This window comes from Notolepis coatsorum (genome assembly GCF_963971535.1).
Source record: "Notolepis coatsorum genome assembly, chromosome: 2".
Taxonomy (NCBI): domain Eukaryota; kingdom Metazoa; phylum Chordata; class Actinopteri; order Aulopiformes; family Paralepididae; genus Notolepis; species Notolepis coatsorum.
In genome coordinates this window covers 181,813,686-181,839,999 of record NC_140166.1, presented here as the reverse complement: position 1 = coordinate 181,839,999, position 26,314 = coordinate 181,813,686, and the positions used below count along the sequence as shown (strand labels likewise).

The following is a 26,314-nucleotide window of genomic DNA, read 5'->3' as shown; positions in this document are numbered from 1 at the left end:
ACTGGCGAACTGTAGACTGACTCAGTTCCACAGGTCTTCCCCTCCCACACATAAGAGCTGACTGACCTAGTTCTGTAGGACCCACTGGTCTTCCCCTCCCATACATAAGAGCTGACTGACCCAGTTCTGTAGGACCCACTGGTCTTCCCCTCCCATACATAAGAGCTGACTGACCCCTGCCATATACAGGCATCATACCCACCATCTCCAGATCTGGTGCTACTGCTTCGGACATGTTCAAGAATAAAAATAAAAATGCTTTAGAGGGCTATAAACAAAAGAAAAGTATGTGTGAATGTGTTAAATGGCCGCTTGTTACTGCTCAGACCTTGAACACTAGACTACACACGAATACATGTAGGCTACTGTATGGCTATCCATTCACAATTTACCAGAACAGATGGGGGGGGAAAAAATAATATATATATATATATCTCATTACCAGCCAACCATATAAACAAATTAGTTCCTAATTATATTTACAGTGGGCATGTGTTAGATAGCAACACTTGTTACTGCTCAAACTTTGAACATTAGACCATAGGCTATCTATTCACAATACATAACAGATGAAAGAAAAAGGAAAAAAGAAAATACAATGGTCTTGTACAACTAGTGTCGTTTCCAATTACTGTATCATTACAATAATATTTACAATTATAATCTATAGCATATTATTATCAAACAAAAACAACCAATATCACATGTGCGCTTATCCTATGCGCACACGTTAACGTTCGACGTTGTACTCAGCACAGCCAGTTGAATGAAGAAGCGGCGTGCAGACAGCGTCCCCGGTGGACAGGCGAACGTTGTCCGTTGTCCGAGGTCTCACGGCACCAAGTGTGACCGGTGTACTCTGACGGCGTTGTGTTAAGGACGACAGACATGGATGACTGTTGACGGTCTTTATTTACCTCCTGTTAGGTTACAAAAGCAAACAATATGCAGCAGCATTAGGTACACATCGACATCTGCAGCACGAGCCCACGGAACTCCGGGTGGAACTCGCTCATAAGAATGACACATTTTAATACATACAATTACAGTGGAAAAATATACACAATTGAATACAAAACGGACACATGGGAGCTACTGTACACACATACCCGTTAGGTTACAAAGGCAACAATATGCAGCAGCATTAGGTACACATCGACATCTGCAGCACGAGCTATGGTTGAGAAAAGACGTGACTCCATTAACTCCATGTTAGCAGCGCACTTGTGTGCAAACTTCCCACATGCTATTAAAGTGCATTTTACCCAGTCAAACCTCCCACAAAACAACTGCACAGGTACATATTAACAACAGTAGTTACATTACAAACTCGTTTCACAGTTTTAGGAATGTAACATACAATATTTAACAACTTTTAGACCGAAGTCTTTCACTGAACATAAGGAGTAGTGCTTACCCCACGGAACTCCGGGTGGAACTAGCTCACCACGAGAAAGCAGGCAGGATGCCTGTCCCGGAGGACCGGAAAAGTAAGGGTGTCGATTTCAAAATAAAAGCCTTAACTCCCAAAAGTGCAATAAAACAAAACGAAAGGAATGAAATCAACTTAAATCAATAAAATAAAACGTTTATGAGTATTAGTGGAATGTATTAAAGTGTATTTTGTGATGGGGTGTAATTATCTATACAAGGCAACAAGGCACTTGTTACACCTCACGCTGCTGCTACCTGCCCTGCTGCCTCACGCTGCTGCTACCTGCCCTGCTGCCTCACGCTGCTGCTACCTGCCCTGCTGCCTCACGCTGCTGCTACCTGCCCTGCTGCCTCACGCTGCTGCTACCTGCCCTGCTGCCTCACACTGCTGCTACCTGCCCTGCTGCTACCTGCCCTGCTGCCTCACGCTGCTGCTACCTGCCCTGCTGCTACCTGCCCTGCTGCCTCACGCTGCTGCTACCTGCCCTGCTGCTACCTGCCCTGCTGCCTCACGCTGCTGCTACCTGCCCTGCTGCCTCACGCTGCTGCTACCTGCCCTGCTGCCTCACGCTGCTGCTACCTGCCCTGCTGCCTCACGCTGCTGCTACCTGCCCTGCTGCCTCACACTGCTGCTACCTGCCCTGCTGCCTCACGCTGCTGCTACCTGCCCTGCTGCCTCACGCTGCTGCTACCTGCCCTGCTGCCTCACGCTGCTGCTACCTGCCCTGCTGCTACCTGCCCTGCTGCCTCACGCTGCTGCTACCTGCCCTGCTGCTACCTGCCCTGCTGCCTCACGCTGCTGCTACCTGCCCTGCTGCTACCTGCCCTGCTGCCTCACGCTGCTGCTACCTGCCCTGCTGCTACCTGCCCTGCTGCCTCACGATGCTGCTACCTGCCCTGCTGCTACCTGCCCTGCTGCTACCTGCCCTGCTGCCTCACGCTGCTGCTACCTGCCCTGCTGCTACCTGCCCTGCTGCCTCACGCTGCTGCTACCTGCCCTGCTGCCTCACGCTGCTGCTACCTGCCCTGCTACCTGCCCTGCTGCTACCTGCCCTGCTGCCTCACGCTGCTGCTACCTGCCCTGCTGCTACCTGCCCTGCTGCCTCACGATGCTGCTACCTGCCCTGCTGCTACCTGCCCTGCTGCTACCTGCCCTGCTGCCTCACGCTGCTGCTACCTGCCCTGCTGCCTCACGCTGCTGCTACCTGCCCTGCTACCTGCCCTGCTGCTACCTGCCCTGCTACCTCATGCTGCTGCTCCCTGCTCATGCTACTAGGCTGTGTTTCTCTGTGGTCCACGAAGGACATGGCTTTATATGGTTCCCCCTAGGGGCGGTTTTGTAATGGATCATTCCCTGCTCTCATGTTTGGCTGGCTTTAACTTATGTTTAGCAGGGAGTTAATTAGAAACTGAGCCTTGACGCCAAATCATTTTGTTTCTATTCACGCTCAGTAAAGTTCTCATTTCATATGAATGCCTGCTGTTATGTAGAGTTAATTAGGTGTGTGTGTGCGTGGGTGGGTGGGTGCATGCTGCTTGCGCTCTATTGTGTAGTGCGTGCGCGTGTGTCAGATATCCACGTCTCTGAGATATCCACGTCTCTGAGCGGATCTCGGCCTGTCTGTCCGACATCCCCGCCTGGATGACGACCAACCACCTCAAACTGAACCTAAGCAAAACAGAATTGCTCCACCTGCCGGCCAAATCCTCCCCCCTGACTGACCTTTCCATCACAGTCGAGAATGCAGCTGTGACCGTGTCCCTGACCACCAAGAACCTTGGTGTTGTCCTTGACGACCAGTTGAACTTCTCTGCTCACATCGTAGCGACAACCAGAACCTGCAGATTCCTCCTGAGCAACGTCAGAAGGATCCGCCCCTTCCTGACAAAAGAAGCCACCCAACTCCTCGTCCAATCAACAGTCATCTCCCGCCTCGACTACTGCAACGCAGTAACGCACTGCTTGCTGGCCTCCCGGCCACTGCCACCAAGCCTCTTCAACTCATCCAGAACGCAGCGGCTCGCCTGATCCCAAACCTACCGAAGTCGGCCCATGTCACCCCACTTCTTAGGGACCTGCACTGGCTCCCCAATGCTGCGCGAATCCACTTCAAGACCCTCATACCGTGCAGCAAAGGGAACCGCTCCCGCCTACCTCCGGTCAATGGTCTCTAACTACACACCCTCAAGACCCCTACGCTCTGCATCTTCTGGCTGCCTCAGACCTACTCCTATCCGATCTCCGGGAGGGTCATCAAAGGGAAGTCGCCTATTCTCAGTCCTTGCCCCACAATGGTGGAATGAACTACCCACCCCAGTTAGGACAGCCGAAACCCGTCCAATCTTTCGCCGTCGACTAAAGACGCACTTCTTCAACCATTATCTTAAAAAAAGAAAATAAAGAAAATAAAATCTAACCCTAACTAACCTTACTGCCATGCACATGTCCTAATAAACTAACCTACACTGTAGCACTCAACACTTTGATGAACATTGTTACTCAGCTGATAGAGTTGTGCCTTCCTGATGACTTGTCATACAGAACTTGTAAGTCACTTTGGATAAAAGCGTCAGCTAAATGGCTAAATGTAAAATGTGTGTGTGTGTGTGTGTGTGTGTGTGTGTGTGTGTGTGTGTGTGTGTGTGTGTGTGTGTGTGTGTGTGTGTGTGTGTGTGTGTGTGTGTGTGTGTGTGTGTGTGTGAGAGCAAAGACAGCAGGAACAATGGACTGAGTTGAGACTGCAGGGGAAGACTGCGTGTCTCCCTGCTGCGGACCATTCTGTCTCTCACTCTGTGTTAGTTAAAAAATGTTGCCATAGATGAGTGCATTGTTATCTTTACTTTGAAAGCGAGATTACAGGTCTTACCATCTAAACTGAATCTCTCCATCTGGTTTCCAGGCAATCATGCTCCTCACTGTATTCATCATGGCAATGACCAAATAGCTGAAACCATGTCCCACATCTTAAATGGTTGCCATGTATACAGGGGCCTCTACATAAGTAGGCATGACAGAATAGCGAAAGATATCTCTTCTATTTTTAGGTCCTCCATCACGCTGTTTAAGCATTCTACTGTGAAGCCAAGCATGTTTAACCTGTGCAATGATGATTCTGTGTTCTCTAATATTACAGCTAACACCCCTGATGACTTTGTTGTAAGTGAACACCTTAGGGAGGTGTCCATTCTTGAGATTGGCTGTACTTTTGATTACAGCTTAGAAGAAGCCTTTATATCCAAAGTGTTGAAATACCAACAGCTACAGCAGACCATCTCACAGCTAGGCTACAGATGTAAACTTCTAGTTTTTATCTTTTGAAGCCTAGGGCATGTGCACAAGTTGGTTGTGAGGGGCCTACAAATAGCCGGTCTCCCCAAAAGGAAGGCCAAGCAGTTAGCAAGGTACTGCTCAGTATCAGCTATTATAGGAATTAGGAAGCCACTCAATTTGGAGGAGGCGTTGTTTCTTTTACCCATGATTCATGTCCAATGTGTCTGAGTGACCAGTAGTTCAGCCATACTGTATGTAACAGCGTTCTGCCGTCCATGCACTTTGTAACTGGCTGTTCTTTCATACTTTCTGACTGCACTGGCAGTGTTTGTCCTTTGTATGAGGCTTCCTTGTACTTCTGTTCATGTGGACATAAATAAACATTTCTGTGTGTGTGTGTGTGTGTGTTTGTGTGTGTTCTCGCCTGTAACATCCACAAGGGCTTGTCGATCAATAATCCAATGAGAAGATGATGACAAACTGTTGGCGCAATCCGTGAACAATGCAGGGGAAAATTAAATGTTTAAAAGCTCCGAAAGTTTGAACAGATGCCAGCAGTTCCCCTGTGATGCTCCCTCCTTCAGATTCTGAGATAAGTTTAGAGGCAGTTTGAATGCATGCAGAGTCAACAGACAGAGGCAAATCGAGTGAGACAGACACATCTGCGTTTCAAGTTTCTTTAATAGTTGTCATACAGAAGTACAGAATACTTTTGTACAAAATGCTTCTTACTGTTGCGCTCCAGAGACTGTGCATGACAAGATAAGTATGAAATAAAAACATAGTAAAAATTAGAAGAAAAAAAAGAGGTCACAGTGTTCAGTTTAGACATATGTACAATGTTCGTAGACGTAGTTACCATACAATATACAATACTGTGCAGTGTACTAATATACAATACTATATAGTGCAAGGCATAAATGGACAAGGTGCAGTTTAGGTACAATTCACAGTAGGTGTACGAGTTGTAGTGCAAATCCTTTATCAATAAATATAAAGTGTAAGTGTGTTTGTGTGATCTAAAGTGTGGAGAGTGGGTGCTGCAGTGTGTTGTTTGTTTGAGTGAGTGTGTGTGTGCGTGTGGGTGTGTGTGCTGTGTGCATTTGATGGTTGTTGCATAGTGATTATTGTTCGTTTAGCGATTATTGTTCGTTTAGCAGCCTGATGGCCTGGGGATAGAAGCTCCTTCTGAGTCTTTCTGTGCTCGCCATAAGACTCCGGTATCGCTTGCCTGACGGCAGCAGTTCAAAGAGGCAGTTGTTCGGGTGGCTCGAGTCCTTAATAATTCTCTTAGCCTTCCCCTTGCACCGCTTGTTGTAAATGTTCTGGAGGGTGGGAAGCCCCCCTCTAATTGTGCGTTCGGCTGAACGTGTCACTCTTTGTAGTCTGCTACGGTCTTGTGCAGTGCTATTCCCAAACCAGGAGGTGATGTTGCCGGTCAGGATGCTCTCTATTGTACATGAGTAGAAGTTCCTAAGGATCTTCTGACTGACTTGGAACTTCCTTAGGCGCCTGAGGAAGTAGAGGCGTTGTCGTGCCTTCTTCACAACACTGTCAATGTGTGTGGTCCATGTCAAGTCGTTGGCGTTGTGGCGCCAACCGAGGGGAACAGCTTAATTAGCTCCAGTATCCTATTTGTAACACATTTCTACACATCAGAGCAACAACTTGACTGGACTCAGAGATTGGCCTACATGCAGTGAGCATGATAAGAATCCTAAATTCCCAACACTGGGTTCACAAGATTCACCTGTGCATGCAGATTGGGCTAACAGCAGAGCATAGACGCCGTGCACAGTGCGCCCAACACACAACCCTGTCATTGATAAGTGAGCTCACATTAACCTCAATACTTTTCACATTAAGCATTGTTCATATGAATGTGTGACTATTAATACAAAATGTAGGATTTAGCCAAGGCCCTAATATCACATACTCCATGATGAATTGGTCTAGACTTCTAGGCAAGAAAGAAAGCCTAAAATTTTGATTAGCTCACTGTCCCACGTCGAGTAGCCTTTTGGGACTTTAATGACCAGCTGAGATCATAGCTAAATATAATCACATGCGAATCTGCCATGTATATCATTTGTAAGGTAAACATCTTAGTGCAAATGACCTGCTGTGTTTTGGAGAAGAGGTCCCCTGATAACATGAATACAATGTGAATGCATATCCCAGTACTTTCAGGCACAAAACTGGCTTTGTTCCTTGAGGCAGTGCACTCATTATTAGTCATTATTCTGAGGTTATTTTGACATATTAGTCATCAGAGATGTCACTAAAATTGCACATAATAATGGATCAAGTCAAGTGGACCTTGGTAATCATACCCTGTGGAAATGTGCAATTGTAAAAGATATTGGGGAGTAATTCTCAATTCCAGAAGGTCCCCAAGTAACTAACATAAAGTCCTGTTTGAAAAATAGCCTATATTCTCTATACATCTCAATGTGCAAGAGTCCTGGGTCACTCTTATCAACAATAATGCCTCATTGAAGTTTGATTTTCAAATTCCTACAGCTACTATTATTTAACCATTACATTATCATATATTATATTTATATTATCATATTCAAATTACATTATGAAATAATTTTTTTAGTGGGTTATTGTTATTATTTCTAATAGCACCTATACTAGTACCTATATTCTGTTAGTAGTCATTTGACCCAAAAAATAAAACAGTCAAATAGAAACCGTAATGGCTGAGAATTTCACAGATACCCATAATCAGAAAAGAATTACAAGCATCAACATTGAGGGTCGAAAATGTAATTCCCATAAGGTGTGTGGGGTTGATGGGGGTGTTATGGACCTGAACATCAGATAGGGGGCCGTTATGGGACCTGAAGAACCATATAACTCTGTTTTAAACGTTTTTGTACAGCCCATGTATTTGCAGTTGTAAATCCAAATCACTAGAAAGTACTCAACCTCTACTGTCTTTAACTATGAATGAACACCTGTTACCTGTTTATTGCACAATGTTTTTTTTTTTTTTTGGATTCTATTATATGTTGTACCACTGTATTGCACATCGTTGCGGGCAAGACCACCCGCATTTCATTGTATACTTGTATGCCGTGACAATTAAAACTCTTGACTTGACACGGCACTTAATTGGAAAAATCTCACAAATTGGTAAAGTTGTCAGACACCAGGGGAACTCTTTCTGCCTGCACCCTTGTGGTAATTTTGTGGTTTGAGCTTAAAGCGCTTGTGTCAAGATGGGTGGGGTGGTGGCACAACACTGGGGGTGTCACTTGGCGTGCAGCCCCCATGCAGTGGTTTCAGCACACTGATCCCCCTGCTGGACAAACTCTAGAATGCGGTGTAATCCCCTCTGGCCCAGAAAGGCATTTTATCATCACGTCCCATATAGTCTTTTTCAATTTCAAAGTCTACAAATTCAATTGGGCCAGATTTTAAAACCAGGAAATGTAGATGGGCCAGACATTTTCAGCAGCCTATTTAAAACCTTTTTTAGCTTTTGTTAACACATTGACTGCCACGCTTCTATCCATCAATGTATGATCACTGCCACCTTCTTTGCAGGGCTATAACTTTTTAAATTGTATTGCTAAATTGACATTACTATGGCCCATTCAACATCGATTATCTATCGTTCAGGATGTAGGAACGTTATACTTTTTCATTCATAGATTCTTCCAAAAATACCGTCTAGAATACAAGTATGTTTTTATCGTTTTCTGCAGTAATTCCTAGAACGTGAGTTATAGGCATAAACGCATATATAGATTATCAACTGCCGTTTGTTGCCGATACACGCTATATTAAACATTTCAACTGTACATGATCCTAAACGTTATGACTCATCATGCACGGATGAACGGGGGGGGGGTAGTTTATAATTCTGTGATCATCAGTAAATGCTTTATGTACTGTAGTATGGGTTGATTTATTGATCAAATGGTTTGTAAATAAAGAAATGTACAAGCGCCTTGAAAATAACGTTACTGTCCTCTTACCGTTCGCCGATGAGACTGGAGGAAAAAGATCCCACTTATTTGACGTCGATCGACTAGATCCATTTCCGGTTTGTATGGACGCAATAAATGGCCAAATCATATCGATTATTGAGTTATGGCAGCGATCCATATACACGGATGTGTGTCTAGAGTCCCGCAACAATATGTGACTGCCGGACGGATTTCCCAGATGCACCGAGATCACCAGATCCATTTCCGGTTGTAACTCGCCCGATCATCCACCAGGCGGCGGTATTGAAGCGTTGCACTGTTGTGCAGAGTCCCACTGTCTCAGCAGAGGCTGGGTGGCGGAATTATGAATACCATGGCGAAAAAATTTAATATGATCTCAATAACGTCGTACGCCGTGGCTTGGCAGAATTCGCATGACCAGCAAACCCATCGTACAACGTGATTGGCGGTCAATGTGTTAATGACACATTTTAAACAAACGCAAATGAATGTAGTAAAAAAATAACAATGTTTATTGTTTAACTTTTGAAATAAAACAAATATTTTTGGTCACATATCTGACCCAGGCACATCACAAAGTGCAGAACCAGAATAATAAAAAGCTATCAATGCACAGAACCATAACAAGTGGCAATAACAGTAAACAATAACACACACAGGCATAACACAACACCTCCTACTGCACACTGAAGGAACATAACAAACGCGTTCGTTTAAAAAAAAAAAAAAAATGTCAGGTGCATTTCTAAAATAATAAAATAAAACTACAACACAGGGTACTCAAGTTCAAGTTCTTTAATAGTTGTCATACAGAAGTACAGAATACTTTCATACAAAATGCTTCTTACTGTTACGCTCCAGAGACTGTGCTAGACAAGATAGTATCAAATAACATAATAACATAATATAGCATGAATTTAGAAGAAGAAAATGAGGTCACAGTGTTCGGTATAGACATATGTACAATGTTCTGAGTTACCATATAATATACAATACACAATACTATGCAGTGTACTAATGTACAGTACTATCTAGTGCAAAGCAGAAATGGGATGAGGTACAATTTTAGGTACAATTTACAGTAAGGTGTACGAGTTGTAGTGCAATCCTTCATCCATAAATATAAAGTGTGGGGAGTGGGTGCTACAGTGTGTTTGTTTAAAGTGGGTGTGTGCTATAAAGTGTGTGGAGTGGGTGCTACAGTGTGTTTGTTTAAAGTGGGTGTGTGCGTGTGGATGTGTGTGCTATGTGCGTTTGGTGGTTGTTGTTGTGTAGTGTTCATTCATTGTTCGTTTAGCAGCCTGATGGCCTGGGGATAGAAGCTACTTCTGAGTCTTTCTGTGCTCGCCTTGAGACTCCTGTATCGCTTGCCTGACCGCAGCAGTTCGAAGAGGCAGTTGTTCGGGTGACTGGAGTCTTTAATGATTCTCTTAGCCTTGCCCTTGCAACGCTTGTAGTAAATGTTCTGGAGGGTGGGGAGCCCCCCTCCAATTGTGCGTTCGGCTGAACGTGTCACTCTTTGTAGTCTGCTTTGGTCTTTTGCAGTGCTATTCCCAAACCAGGAGGTGATGTTGCCGGTCAAGATGCTCTCTATTGTACATGAGTAGAAGTTCTTAAGGATCTTCTGGCTGACTTGGAACTTCCTTAGGCGCCTGAGGAAGTAGAGGCGTTGTCGTGCCTTCTTCACCACACTGTTAATGTGTGTGGTCCATGTCAAGTCCTCGGATATGTAGGCTCCGAGGTACTTGAAGCTGTTGACTCTCTCAACCGGTGCCCCGTCGATGCTGAGGGGGCTGTAGTCCTTGACCCCCGACCTCCTGAAGTCCACAATCATCTCCTTTGTTTTGCTGACGTTCAGGGAGAGGCTGTTTTCCTGGCACCATCCCGCCAGGACCTTGACCTCTTCCAGGTAGGCCCTCTCGTCGTTGGCAGAGATCAGGCCCACCACCACTGTGTCGTCAGCAAATTTGACGATTGTATTGCTACTCCGCTGAGCCACACAGTCGTGTGTGTACAGGGAGTAGAGGAGGGGACTCAGAACACAGCCCTGGGGGGCCCCTATGTTGAGGGTGATGGATGAGGAGGTGCAGTTGCCTGCTCTCACCACCTGGGGTCTGCCAGTCAGGAAGTCCAAGACCCACTGGCAGAGGTCATAGCCCAAGCCCAGGTCCCTGAGCTTGGCTATGAGTATGGAGGGGACTATGGTATTGAATGCCGAGCTGTAGTCGATGAATAGCATTCTCACATAGTTCCCCTGCCTCTTGTCCAGGTGTGATGCTGCTGTGTGCAGCACATGGGATATGGCGTCCTCCGTGGACCTGTTGGGGCGGTATGCAAATTGCAGGGGGTCCATGTTGATGGGGAGGGAGGAGCAGATGTAGCCCTTTACTAGCTTCTCAAAGCACTTCATGGCTATGGAGGTGAGAGCTACAGGGCGGTAGTCGTTGAGGCAAGCAGGCTTGGATTTTTTGGGTACAGGGATAATAGTGGACTTCTTCAGGCAGGTGGGGATGACAGCCTGTTCTAAGGACAGGTTAAATATGTCAGTGAATACTGGGGCCAGTTGGTCGGCACAGACTTTTAGGATGCGGCCGGGGATGCCGTCCGGACCTGCTGCCTTCCTGATATTCACTTTTTTAAAGGTCCGCCTCACCTCATGCTCTGTTACCCTGAACACTGCGCCTCCATCAGCAGCCGACCCCCCCCCCCCATTGCCGAGGCTTGTGAGCTGGTGTTGTTATTACCAGCATCAAACCTCGCATAGAAGGTATTGAGGTCGTTTGCTAAGGAGATGTCACTGTTCAGTTTGAGGGAGGCGCCTTTGTAGTCTGTCATCGTTTTGAGCCCCTGCCACATAGCTCTAGAGTCAGCTTGTTCAAACTGGAGTTCAATTTTATCCCTGTAGCGCCGTTTGGCCTCTGACACTGTCCTCCTTACGTTGTGTCGCGCCACCTTGTGGTCATTCATGTTGCCTGCCACTAGGCCGTCATTGTATGCTTTGGTGCGCTCTCTCAGAGCTTCACGGACGGATTTGTCTACCCAGGGTTTTTGATTTGGGTAAACTTTCATTTTGGTAGTGGGGATTGTTTCTTTCACCCTAGTACAGACATAGTCCAGCACTGTCTCCGTGTAGGCATTAATGTTATCTGTGTCGCGGAACACAATCCAGTCTGTGTGGTGAAACACTGACCGGATCGTCTCTTCTGACGTCAGATCCCATTTCTGCACCTCTCGCGAGACTACGGGAGTACTTTTAATTCTCTGTCTGTACTTTGGTGAAAGGAAAATGGATGCGTGATCTGACTTGCCAAAGCCACTATCAGAATGAGCCTTGTAGCCACCTTTAAATTGCGTGTAACAGTGATCTAGGATGTTACCGCCTCTGGTGTTGCAAGTCACATGCTGATAGAAGTCGGGCAATACCTTTCTCAGATTGGCGCTATTGAAATCTCCCAGTACTAAAATGGCGGCGTTAACGTTAGCCACTTGTATTCTATTTACCTCGTCGTGTAGTCTGGAGAGCGCAACCTTGTTGCTGGCTTGCGGTGGAATATACACTCCGACCAGGACGATCGCCGTTAACTCCCTCGGGAGGAAGAAAGGACGACACTTGATGGTTATATATTCCAGTTCTGGGGAGCAGTGGTTGGATAATTCCTTCACGTTCGTTGGATCACTCCAATTTTTGTTAAACATGAAGGCAATACCTCCTCCACGTTGTTTACCGGACTCTGATGATGTCCGATCCTTTCGATGGATAAAGAAGTGATCCGCTGGTTGAATTGCGTGATCTGGAACCTCCGGTGTGAGCCATGTTTCGGTGAAGCAAAGGACATTGCAGTCCCTAACGTCTCTTTGATATTGAATCCTTGCTCGGATGTCATCCAGTTTATTGTCTATTGATTGTACATTGGCTAGCAATATACTGGGAAGTGGTGTACGGTGGCGTCTGGATCTCAGCCTGTTTCGGATCCCAGCCCTCTTTCCTCGTCGTCTTTTCCTGGGCTCTGGGAACAAAGGGTCTGGTCCTAATCTCCGGAGGATTTCTTCAGGCCATTGGTGTGGTTCGGAAAGCTGATCCAGCGAGTAATCCAGTTGGTAAATTTCCCGTAATCCAATGTCTATGAGTGACTGACGGTCATATACATTAAATGCACCAACAGTTGGTACGCACAAAACTCTAAAAACTATAAATATTAACAAAAGTAAACACAGTCTCGACGGAGCGAACTGCTGACATTACTTTTTAGTGGGAGAAGTGACATTTTTGTTCTGAACGAGAGCAGTGACTTTTGGCTCGTAAGATGTCAACGCAATCCGAAGGCATTGGTGAAGAGTGCTGTCAGTCAGGGAGCAACGAGAGTTGCTTTTTATTGCGTTCATGTGCGAAAAGCTTGATTCACATGTATGTTGATCCAAACATACTGAGCACAACGATAGGGAACTGGTGTATGTTGACATCACTCCAAAACTTTGCATGCCCCTTAGGCCTTGTCCAGACTAAAACGATTTTGATCTGTTTAGTTTTCGTTTCGTTTTAAGGTTTCCGTAAAAACGAAACGTCTCAAGATAATAAGTGCATGCCACAAATTTACAAAATAAATCTCTTTCCTGTTTCTTTTATTTTGAAAACCCCCGACCAGAAGTGTTATAGTGTCTGTTGCTAGCAGCTTAACTTGGGTCTGCCGGTTCTGTGCTTTTCGAGCTAACGTAACGTCATTAGTTTCCAAAGGAGAGGAGAGAAAGACCATGCAGCTCAAACTACCTGTTAGAATAAATGAATTGATTGATGTTTAACTTGTCCCTGTGTGTGTCCAGTCATTTCGACTAGCAAATGTTGTCATAACGTTACCTCAGGATACCACTGTCTATTGTATTTAGTTGGTTAGCTATTTAGCTAACCGCTTTATTTACTAAATTATGGAGGCTTTTTAATCGTCAAGGTAAGAGAGGATTTGTCATGATCAACTGAAGGTGTATGCTATGGAACAATATGTGCTTGGGTTTTCAGAAAAAAAAAGGCCAGCTATGTGATGCTAATCTCTAGTTAGTATCGTGTATTGCATCAGTGTAATAAGTGTAAGCACAGCAGAGCCCCGCTCCACTTCAGACCGCTCAGAGAGAGCACAGCACGTGTGTGTGTGCCTCGGTCGGGAGTGTGTAAGCACAGCAGAGCCCCGCTATCGCGTCATCGGTTCAGGAGAAGACGCGTATCGCTTGTAAAGATGGTGACGCAATGGGGGGCGTATTCAGGCGTCTTCAGAATTGCGCACTCTGGGAGCTGGTATCAGAAAGTACCGTCTTCAGGCTGCCAGAATGCAGTTCCGTGTGGCAGAAAGATGCAAACGATCAAATACTTTGCCTATCGTTTTAGTCTGGATATGGCCTTAGTGTGAAGCTCCTGTCCCAAGGTTACGGATGATTGTCGACAAGGTCGAGTACGAATTTCCCCTTGTCGATGGAAGGGACCACATCCTTTGCTTTGGAGGAAAAGTCCCCTTCTGTTGCAACAGTGAATGGGTCTCTGGCAAAATCCATCACCTCTGTGGGCAGAGTAAGTCCATCCAATCGACCAGCAAAGTTCTCTTTCAACCTGGCAATGAAATGTGTCATCACATCAGTGATTTGCAATGCATTTGCGTAAAAAGACCCTCCCAGACCCTTCTTGAGCTGGTCCCAGTTCCTCCCATCGGCTTCCATAACTTTTTTTAGCATGCTCTTTAGGGTGCGGTTAAACCGCTCAACTAACCCATCTGTTTGGGGATGATAAATACTTATAATTATTTATTTACTGTTGTATTGTTCTTAATTTGTGAAAAAAGCATGCACTATAATGTCAAATCACGTTCCAGTTTGTACCTGTATAAAATGGCGAATAAAGTAATCTGAATCTGAAGGGGATAAACTGACGTGCGCAGATGGATGATTTTCAATAATCCCTCCAGCTGGGCGGTGCCGAATCATCCCGTCAGTTGTGGTGGTAAGGTTCGACCTCGTCGTGGAGTGATGAAACCTCTCCTCTGCTGTCGACCGGTGGACCATTGTCCTCTGCTGGGCCGGTGGTGGGCTCCCCCTTGTCGTTGTCCTCGCTGACAGGGCTGGAGTCTTCCTCTGGTAGGGGGTAGACGCCTGGGGGTCCACCTCGTGTAACCCGCACATCCGGGTCCTTTGTGCCCGGGCTCTGGTCGATGTGGTGGTGGACACTGTCCTGGGGGGACAGCGTCGTTCTGCCGCCAAACTCTCCCACAGCGGTCGGAACAATGCACAGTCGGTTCCGATTAATACTGCTACTGGGAGGTTTTCCACTACCCCCAAGGTCGTCGTACATTTTCCCCGGTGGAGGTTAGTTCGATGGTGGCGGTCGGATATTGTCTAGTCTCCCCATGTACACATGTGACTCCCACTGTTTTTCCCAGGAGGGGCCCGTCCACCAACTCTAGTTTTACTAGTGTCACCGTGCTCCCTGAGTCTAACAGTGCGGTCGTGTCGTGGTTGTTAGCTCTTACTGGTGTGAGAATGCACACATTTGTGTCCTCCGCCCAACAGCCAGTCGCAAGTGCACACAGTCGGGACAGGTGTGGTTCAGCTGCAGAGGGCATCGATACATCATTTTATATATATAAGGAGAAAAAGTGGATACAAAAAAAAGTTTCTTTATTAGTTGTCATTAGGGCTGACCCCTATTAGTCGAATAGTCGAAAGGAGCCGTAGTCGACTGCCAACCTCTTAGTCGAATACAAAAAAAAATTAAAATCTTTGCAGAGCTATACAATGGTTCGAAAGCTCCTTCACGTTTCCTGGGTCACACCAATTGTTGTTAACACTTTGATTGCCCAAGCTTAATTCCATTTTACCCCCTTGAATGCCCAGCACCACTTCAATGTTAGCGTTAATGTCGCCTAAACTATGTTTTAAAAATGTCTAATCTGCCCGTCGCTTATCAAAGACTCATTTTCCAGTCAACATTGTCAAAGCAGATTGTTTTTTTATCGGTTCATTTCCGTTTTCTAGCATTTTGAAAAGCACTCGATTTCACGGAAAAAATAAGACATTCTATGATAATCGCCCTTTACTGGAATATTCTAGAACGTTGTCATTTTCCGGCCTATTTATGAATCGTTTTAAAATAAACGCTAGATTATCGATAGTATATGTGTGCGCATGCACGCTCGTGCCGCAAGCTGAAAATCGATTCTCCTAGTTACTGACCGCTCGCACAGTGAAACAGCCATATCACGTAATCACATAAAAGCTTATATCTCTGTGAAAACGGATCTGATTATCCTAAGCCTGGTAACATAGATTCCTTACCTGAGATCAGATGGTATCCAAATGGATTATTCCAATTCCTGATCGCCATTCGAAAAAATCTATCATTTTATTGATCCACCGAGTATAGTGTAAAAACTAGAGGTGGGCATAGATAATTTTTTTTTATCTAGGTGAATCTATCTGCAATCCTGGATTTAATCTAGATTAATCTAGATTAAAATGGCTCAAAAAAAATAAGTCTGGCATTCAAAATATGCGTGTTCTACCCAAATAATGACCAGAAGTAAGTCCTTACTTTTTCTTTCCTCCTTACGTTTCTCAGGCCAGGTTGCCCATTACACCATGAGCCCATCTCCCGTTTCCAAAATGCATTACAGACTGTTTGAAAAAGCTGTTTTGCTATGATAATTGGTAATGAAATATCAAAATAATGTTCAATAAGATGTACTTGTGTTTAATAAATAGTTTTATTCAGAAGTTAACACAAATAAATAATATTACCAGTACAGAACAGTACAGTATCTAGCACACTCTCAGGAGCAAAACAGAAAGAAGCATTTCAAACTTGAACTATGTGACATGGCTTGACTCAATCAGTCCAATCTCTATTTCTCCTTCCACCAGTCACTCAGGCAGACCAGCTTGTTTTATGTAGCGGTGTCTACTTATAGTGCCTATAATATTTTTCCCGTTGGGTGCCAGACAGGGCCAAACCCTGCCAATGCAAATCAAATTACCTTTTTAATTGGTTAATTAGGCCTATAGCTCCGGCATAAGACTGTACCACAAATACTACTGAGCAAGCTAAATCATAGGTTAGTTTGCTCAAATGTAACAATCAATTACCTTTTCATAAATTCAAAAACCACTCAAGAGTCATGCTCAATTCAAAATCAAAATGTCCAGTTCAATCCAAAAGGGTGAATTACCATCTGGGAGACGATAGGGGGTGCTTTTTTCACATCTGAGCGCCTGGAGTGGTTGATTTTCCAACGGTAGACTTGGTTGATGAAATATGATTTCAGATTGCTAATAAAAAAAAAACGAGAATTCTCGTGATGGGCCTTCAACCAGCGGGGGGTAAACCCGAGAAAACTCATGATGGGCAGTCAAAGTGTTAATCATGAAGGCTATTCCACCCCCACCCACGTTTTTTTCCGGATTCTTCTTCTGTGCGATCCTTTCGGTGAATGAAAAAGTGGTCGGCCGGTTGAATGGTGTGGTTTGGGACTTCCGGCGTCAACCACGTCTCGGTGAAGCAGAGAACATTACAGTCCCTAATGTCTCTTTGGAATTGGATCCTTGCTCTGATGTCGTCCTCTCTGTTGGTCTCTGCGTGGTGAAATAAATCAAGCGCTTCCTGTCTCCATTTCTCCTCCGTTTCCCGAGTTTCACTCAGAACCGCGTCATGGCGAGCCTGAGCCTCTTGCATCGCTTCCTCATGGCGCTTCTGATTCACCCGTTGCTGGGACTGTACCAAGCCCACTCCTGAAAAAATGGCGTAACATCGACTGGATTCGCAATTTTGTTTGAATTATTTTAGTTTTTAAACAAAATAACGCTGCCCGCATTCTCCATCAAGTGTGACGAGCCTGGTGGTGTTCAGACTCGTCACGGTTAAAAAACAAACAAATTCAAATGTCACACAAGTGCAATATCAATCAATACGAATATTTATTGATTACAGGCAGAATATAGTTCAATGGGCAAATAGAATGGTAGTCGTCCAGTCCAGGGTCAGTACACAAGGGGGTTTCTCAGCCAGTCTAGGGTCCAGTACACAATGAACACCTTCTCGCCTTCACCTCTCCTCTCACTACCTCTCACCTTGCAAAACTCCGTACACAACAATCTCTCTCAATACAACAACTCCAACCTCACCTCCACTCAACTCTCTCTATCCTAGTGTATTTGTAGTGTGTGTGTCTGGGGTGTGCATGTGGGATGTGGGTGAACTAATGATGCACACGTGTGTTCTATCAGTACTAATCGGCTACCTAATTGTTTCCACTCCTTCCGTGGCAGTAATATCTCCCGTCCTTCACATATCCATGAGAGGGGGGGTGATATCTGCCACAATATGCACAATTGTGTGATATCAGTTTTGTCTTTGGACTCATTGACTACTCATGACATCAACTTTTTAAAGTTCTTCTAACAACGTTTCAAAAACATGTGTAGCTAGAATTTCAACCCTGTGAATAGTTCAAATAGGGTCAAATAGGGGTACTAGTTTTCATTTAGTCGTCATTTATCACCTCATCCACGACAGCTAGCATGCATTCTTTCATGGTTTCGGAGTCTGTGAATGGCTTTTTCTTCTTTGCCAAGATCCAGGATACACAAAGGGAAGCTGCTGTAGCTCTCTCTTGGTCTGTGCATGACCGCACCAGCACTTTAGCGTCCCTCTCCTGTGATCCCTCAGGAAAGTTTGTCCGGAAGGTTTTGTGTTTCTCAATGTGGTGCCTCCAAATATTATGTTCTTTAACTACCGCAACGCACTCATTGCAAATTAAACACATTGGTTTGGCGTTTGGAGAAATGGCGGTAAAATAAACAAGAATTTTACAGTCCAGGCAGGGTTAAACCGACGGTTTTCATTGTAAATGTTACGTTTCAGGGTTGACAGACATATTTTCAGTAGAGCACTTACTTGTGACTGTCAATTAGCCAAATGTTTTGAAAAGCTACTGTGTGGTCGGAATTGCGTAAAATATTTATTGTGTGAGAGATATCCTGATTGGCGGAATATATTTCTCACGCTGGTTTTGCTTTGTGATAGCAGTGCTGTCCTTGGCTACAATGGTGGTCAATCATTTTCACCATCAGCGGTGACTGGTCAGTTCAGGACCGTTTACAACTGGACGTGGTCACTTGTCGGAACGACTTGTCAAATGATGCTCGCCGGATATTTCGTCGATATTTAGAGACCCGAAGCACGCAATAGGTTGAGTGTGGAGCTGGCGCGTGCGCATGGGCGAGGCCATTGGACGTTAAGAGGATAATAACATTGCTATTAACAAATATTTTTTATACAATTAAAATATTAAAATTGCTATTAAAATAGCATATTTCATTCAAGCTCACCTGGCCACTCTGAGGTTGCTTCTGGGCCGGATGTGGCCCACGGGCCGCCAATTGAATAGGCCTGGTCTAGGGGATGATCATTATAACTGTGCATTTTATGAAAAAAGCATGACATTTCTAACAGTTAGTGCATACCATGAGGTTTATTTTCAGATGTTGAGGGAAGTCAGATTTGACCTTTACAGTAGATCAAGGACAAGGTCAAAAACATTTGCTAATAAATTTATTTTGGCTTGGACACTGGAATGGACCTATGCAATATAGTGAAACTTTGCTTCTATTTTGACAATAATAATGCAAAATAATTAAAGCAGAATAGACCCATGGTGCTAGTCTATTTTAATACTATATTAACTCTTTGAGTTAATACTATCCCCATCTGTACTGCCTGGCGCCAGCTTTTCTTGACCATTTTCAAGATATTTCACGATCTTTGCGGAGCTATTGTATATTCTATATTATAGCTATGGAGACAATAGTATGGCTCATTTGACAGGCATTGTTCACAGTCCACCATAACTACATACTCTAGTTGTTGCACTATTACGCGCTAAACATCGCCCCTTTCCAAAAGAATCCAGTATTTTTTCATAGATAGCGAGATATGACGCGTTATATGCAATATGCCCAAATCGTTCTGGTTGATTGCCTGAAACCCCAAATACTTTCAAATCAAAGGTATACACCATGTACACATGTGTCTTCACAAAATCATCAAGGGAGGGGGCGTTTTAACTAGAAACCGCGATCGTGTTTGTCGAGCATATTTTACGTCCGGTAAAACACGACACTGTGATCGTTACAGAAGCATGTTTTACGTAAAAAAAAATACCAGCAGGAGACCTTACCTCAGTCAGAAAGTACTCCAAAATGAATAAATCCCAGTCGATCCCATGGCGATCGCAATTACTTGTGTATATTGGGCATGTCTACCATACGGGAAAGAATAGCTCTGAGGCACCAAATCTTCCACCGATTGCTATGTTGTGATCCACTCCTAGGCGGAAAGAGCCGGAGGTAAACTCAGTACTGGCCCAGGCTGGAAGACAACTAATATCTCCAGTTCAAAAGGTAGGCGATACTGCCACCTGGTGAGATTCGATCGTCCTTGCAATTCCAACATAGGCAGATGAGCCAGAGAGACCTAGAGGCTAGAGAGCTCCGGGCGAGTGTTTAGAATGGGGATCAAAGGAAAAAGATCAAAGGATCTAGACACAAGATATTATGTTTTTGGCACCCAACACTCGGTGGCGAAACACGAGATATTACGTTTTTGGCACCCAAAGAGTTAATAGTAATCATGATGATGATAATGATACTGATTTAAAATCGAACAGCCTCCAGAACAGAAGCGCAGTGCACTTGAGTGCAGCTTTGGCACCCATCCAGTGCTCCCTTGCAGCAACAACATCACTTCATGGCAGGGTTTTGTTGCTTTAGGGAGAATTGGTCCAAAGAGGCTGCCACCCAGTTGGTTCCTTTGACCAGCCCCAGTCAGATGTCTCTGGTAACTCTGGATCCAGGATTAATGCCTGGTTCCACCAGTTGGCCTGGTAGCAAGTGCGCTTGATGTGCTTTTTGATGTTATGCTTGATGTTCTGCTTGATGTTCTGCTTGATGTGCTACTTGATGTTCTGCTTGATGTAGGGCTGTCTTAAATACTTTGAAGCTTCGAAGCTTCGTTCGATGGCACGAGCTTCGAACATAAAAAAATAATCGAAGTTTATAAAAAAAAATATATATATATATTATTATTATTATTATTATAATTTTTTGCCTCAAATCTTGCGCCTCCATTCCAATTAAACGAAAGTAAGTGGCACCTCGACTCCACCTCTCTACAACAAGCACGTGGAGATTATCTGTGTTGAAAACAACAAGGACATGTGCAGCAGACATGTCGACGAAGAAGTCATCAGACGTGTGGTTACACTTTAAAATATGCAAAGACAATGCCCAAAAAGCCGAGTGCCAGATATGCCAGAAGAAAATGGCATATCACAACTCTACAACAACTTTGTCAAATCACCTAAAAAACGTAACTATCGTTGTACACGACGGCGACGCCACACAAAACATTAATAAGGCTATGCCTATGCTGCTATGACTAATGTGTTACCAAGTTGGCTAATTTAATTGTAATCATCTGCTTTTGTAGGTGCATTGTCTGATATAATTATAAATTAAATATAATATAATTGTTTGCTTGATAGACGAAGGTTGCAACATAATTATGTAATGTCATGTCGTTTTCTGTGAGAGCAGCCCCACTGCACCCAGGCAGCGCAGCCGAGTGAAATCTTGTCGAAAGGGGCTACTTAATTAATTAATCCAAACTTTATTTATAGAGCACATTTAAAAACAACAACGTTTACCAAAGTGCTGTACAAGTCCCACAACATAAGATAAAAAAATAAATATATATATATAATTTGTTTATTTATTATTATTTTTTTTTGAAGCTTCGAATTAAAATCGAAGCTCTGCCCCGAAGCTTCGATTGCCAAAAAAAGCTTCGAAGGTCAGCCATGGCTTGATGTGCTTAATAATGTTCTGCTTGATGTTCTGCTTGAGTGATGCCTGTGTTGGAGTAATGTTCTCTAGAGTTCTAGACTTCTGTGTAAAGAACTGTTTCCTGGCATCATTCACGTTCGTGCTTTCACTGGTTCAGTCGTACATCAGTGCCACAAATCAGTTAATTGAAAGCATTATTCACGTCTTGGAAAGACTTGCAAGTGTGACTCAGCAAGAGAGCACAGGACTTCCATCTGTTGCATTAATTTACTTGCCTTCTGCGAGAGGAAGATGAACAACTTTGCGTGACAGGAAAGAAAACAATTGGGTTTTGTTCTCATCGTGTCGAAGGAAGTTCCTTCCAGTTCTTTGGCATCACAGTAGTAGGAGCCACCCTGTCCCTGGTGCCCTTTCCCCTCTTCTGTCTGGTTTAGGCTTTCAGGCAGGTAGGTAGGTATACATCCCAGACAAGGACGATGCTGCTGCGTTTCACAAGTTGAGCAGAGATGTATGGTGCAAACACTTGAGTTGTTCTTGATGTTCCAGGATTTAGCATTTGAACCACAGCTGCCCCATCGAGAATTGCTGCATCAGCCATAGGCAAGAGACCGGTGGCCTACTGAACAGTGGCAAGTTGTTGTTTGGAAGTGACAGATGTTGTAAACTCTTCTAGCCTTCTGTTATAAACCTGGTCTGCTGCTCCTCACCAAGAGTCTCCATCCTTTTCACAATTTCAGCCCCTTGGGTGTCCAAGATGTCCCTTGAGTCAATGACTAGTAGGCTGTGTTCTAGAAACGGATTCCCCATCTCTTCCAGCACTGTCACATTAAGTGCCTTAATTAACCTCCTTCAGGAATGCTGTTTACACTCCAGGTTGTTGGTCATGGTGATGGTGCCCAGTGTCACATGCTGTTGCTTTATGGCCTGTTGCTCAAACCCTGTAGTGATCCTGGCCATTTCAGGCCCTGCTGCCAGCCAGCATCTGGGTGCTCCTGGATTGCCAGTCAGTCCAATAGAACCAGAACCATTGCATTGTTCTGCTCGTGGCACTGGATGAATGCCATGGTAAAGAACTTCTTGCTGGTTTTTTGCTCCACAAGATTTCCAGACCCGAATTCTGTTAGGACATCTGGGTGTTTTTTTTCATCATGTCTCGGATGTGTACGGGAAGCCATCTTAGTGCATGTGATTTATGGCGAACATCCAGGGCATGATCTGCATCAGGGATTCCAGCTGGAAGTCACCTTCACAAAGTGACCTGATGTACCGCAGCAAGAGAAGCTCCAATGACAGTAGTTAGTCAGTGTTGTACCTTGACCTAAATGCATTTCCTTGAATTATCTAAAAAAAAATCACCAATTTAGTTGGACATGACACCAATGTTTTTCTACACAGGTTGGTTCCAAAATTAGGCACGTTTGAACATTAGACCTAGGGGAGTGGCGGTCATCTTGGATTTGACCTCTCACGGTCCTCACAGGTCAAATCACTCCACATCTGAAGTAACCCTTATCGTAAATACTAACTATGCTAGACATCTCATGCGTTTCTCCTAAAATGCACAGTACAGCACAATGGACATTAAATCACATAAGCTTTCATATTAGAATCTAACATCTTAACATCTTTGTTTACGGTTTAATTGTCACTGATACACATAAAATAGACATATAAAATCATGAAGTTGGAGATGTTTAGTTCTGTCAGAGCCATAGGTCTTTCTCATATACTCCACCTTTTGCTTTCACTTACTCCTATGGTTAGAGAGTAGTTTATGGTAGGGATGCTCGATATTGGCTTTTTTACCGATACCGATATACCGATATTGTCCAACTCTTAATTTCCGATACCGATATCAACCGATACCGATATATGCAGGGTTTCCCCCCACAAAAAACTGAACAATTTCAGGTAATTAACATTACATATCTCTTGTTGTGGAATTAACACAGCATTATGCATACTTTTGACAATAAATAAAATCAGAATTTGTTCTTACTTGCTTGCCTGGGTAAATAAAGGTTATAGAAATGTATACAAAAAAAAATATATATTTTTTTAAACCGATACCGATATTTTCCGATATCACATTTTAATGCCAATATCGGCCGATAATATCGGTAGGCCGATAATATCGGACATCCCTAGTTTATGGTGATAATTTGCTCACACGGTAGGTGGCCCATTGAAACGAGAGGAGTCAGGGGAGATCCTTTAAGGAAATTGAAACTACTGTTTTAACAGAATCTCAACAAAGATAACCTGATGTTTATTCCTGGATTCCTATAGTTGGACAACCAGAGGCGATCAACATGACGACCGAGGAGGAAGAGGGCGATGATGATGAAGACATACCGGATGTCAGTGCTCTGAAACTAAACACAGACCAGGCCCATCTTTTCATGGATCATGCGAACGGTACGGCCTTCGTCTTGAATGGGGATATTTCCACAGAATACATCAGCTGTTTGGGCAGCAGCCGCTTGAATGAACCAACTCAAACCCCCGCTCAGAAAGCAACAGTTGTGATTGGAGGATGGAGAAAAGATGGGCGTGGTTTGAGATTGAGGTTAATTATGGTATATTCTAAATGAGGTGGAAGTCTTCCAATACTGATGCATCAATTCCGGGTTAAACATGTATCTACAAGATGTTTATGTGTTGTCTTGTAGACGAGGAGATGCCTCTGGTGAGACATGGGGAGACGATTGTAGACAGACGCAGTACCTTCCAGCCTCACCTTGCCCCTGTGGTGACCCCTAGACAGGTACAGCATAACAATAGTGGCTTCACTCCTGCTTGCATGTCTTTGTACATTCCCATTGCAATTCCTCATGGTGTGTGTGTGACCATTTATAGTTCTGTAGCCATCTGTTAAGATAGAAGGTAATGTGTCTCCTGATGATCCTGTGGAGACTGAGAGAGGTTATTCACTGGGTTTCCCGCATCTCATTTTCTGGACAACACTAAAGGCTCAATCTGTAATACAAACAGGAACAATCAGAAATAGGAATTGAGGCATGTTTTCATTCTCTAGTTGACCAACAGCTCTTGAAAGAAGGACTGACAATAGATAAAGATGGGGTTTTGATTGAGCCACAAACCATCACGAAACAAGGGTTGCAATCCATTTTCCAATTTGTTTATTCATTTAGTTGTTGAATGACTGTTGATGAGGATTGCCATGATGATCGCCATGTGGTTCTTAAACAAAGAAACAAACTCATCAATAAAACTCATCAAACTCATAAATAAATCATAAATCCAGTCTTTAGATCAGGTTATATACATTTGTAATAAGTATATAAATAAGTACTATAAATGTTTTGGATAATGATTAACACATTATTCTTTATAATATGATTTAACAAATTAGGTAAAGATTATCAGTTAGCCTTCATATTAAGCACAACATAATCACAATCAAATAGAAATAAACAGCTACTTACATTGAGGGTTATTCAAAAGACAGAAGGCATGATGGCAAACAGGTACAACAGTCGGGGTAGGTTTCAGTTTTCAGGTTTAAGCTCAAGGATACTGGGGGTCAACTATCATTACAACCTGACCTGAATCCAAGCTCTCCTCGTCAGTCTCACATTTTTGCCTGGTTTGAAGGTTTGGAAGGTAATAGCGAATGAAGGCTTAATTATCTATATTTATTTACAACACATAAATTAACTTATTTACAATTATACTGTTATACATACAGTAGTGACAACACACATCTTAACTATTTACAATACAGAGAGGCACATACAACACTTTACAACCAGTGTCAGAGCGAGCACACTCAAGTTGTTCGGAAATTCTGAGGGCTCAGAGTGCACACTGGATGCTCTGACCAAGAGTCAGTTTATCAGAGCGGAGCAGATTTTCAGAGTGAATTTATTAACTCACCTTAACTAGGGCCCTATGAAATCCGTTTTTATCTTTTCCTGTTTTCGGATATGAATTTTCCTGTTTTTGGATTTCAAATTTTTTTCCTTTGAATTTAACCAAAAAAAACTATACAAAATTATGTTTTTAACTAACTTTAATAACAGTACATCTGCAAACAGTGCCAGTGCCAGTTCAGTTATGAGGTTTATTTTTTTCAATTCAGTTCAGTTCAATGCAGTTCAACTGCCAGTGCAGTGCAATAACTAAATAATAGTTAAATAATACAAAATAATAATAAGAAAAATCAGAAAAAAACTGTAAAATGTCATTTATTTCAAAGAGATGTCCTTTAAAGGTTCATGCTTCTCCCCATCTCTGGCTGACATCACCATTGTGATACATGATGGTTAGGCCTTTGTGTTTTCCTCAGTGAGGGATTCTCTTTTGTCGGTCAGCAGCGTTTTGTACTTGCTAAATATCAATATTATCTGGCCATCCTCAGTAAATACTATCAAACTCATCTGACCTCATCTGGTGTTTCCTCATCTGGGCCCTCATTTATTAACAATTCTTAGAAAGTGTTCTATTTTTGTTCTTAAGCACAGAATTTAGAATGTGTGTACGTACAGAAAAATCTGGATTTATCACACGTGTGTACACGGGTCGTACGCACACTCCGTGTTGATAAATACCATTTGTTCTTACCATCAATGCTTGTGCATGATTATCCATATATGGTAATGAAACACCCCCATGGGATGTGAAATAATGGACTAACCCGAGCGAACTCTGAGAAACTTCACGAGCGAGATTGTTCACGGAGGTCTAAGCAACTAATTTGTCGAACCAAGAAGACACAACGTGTGTTATGGGATAAATACGCGACAGG

At 43.7% G+C, this 26,314-nt stretch overlaps 1 protein-coding gene across 1 annotated transcript in view; it reads left to right on the top strand.

The window, feature by feature from the left end:
- Positions 1 to 26,314, top strand: part of impact (impact RWD domain protein) — a 110,773-nt gene that overhangs the window by 44,198 nt on the left and 40,261 nt on the right. Inside the window, exons 6-7 of the mRNA XM_084308808.1 lie at positions 23,833 to 23,961; positions 24,216 to 24,310. Of these exons, the coding sequence (XP_084164934.1) occupies positions 23,833 to 23,961; positions 24,216 to 24,310 (224 nt within the window). The remainder of the gene's footprint in view (positions 1 to 23,832; positions 23,962 to 24,215; positions 24,311 to 26,314) is intronic.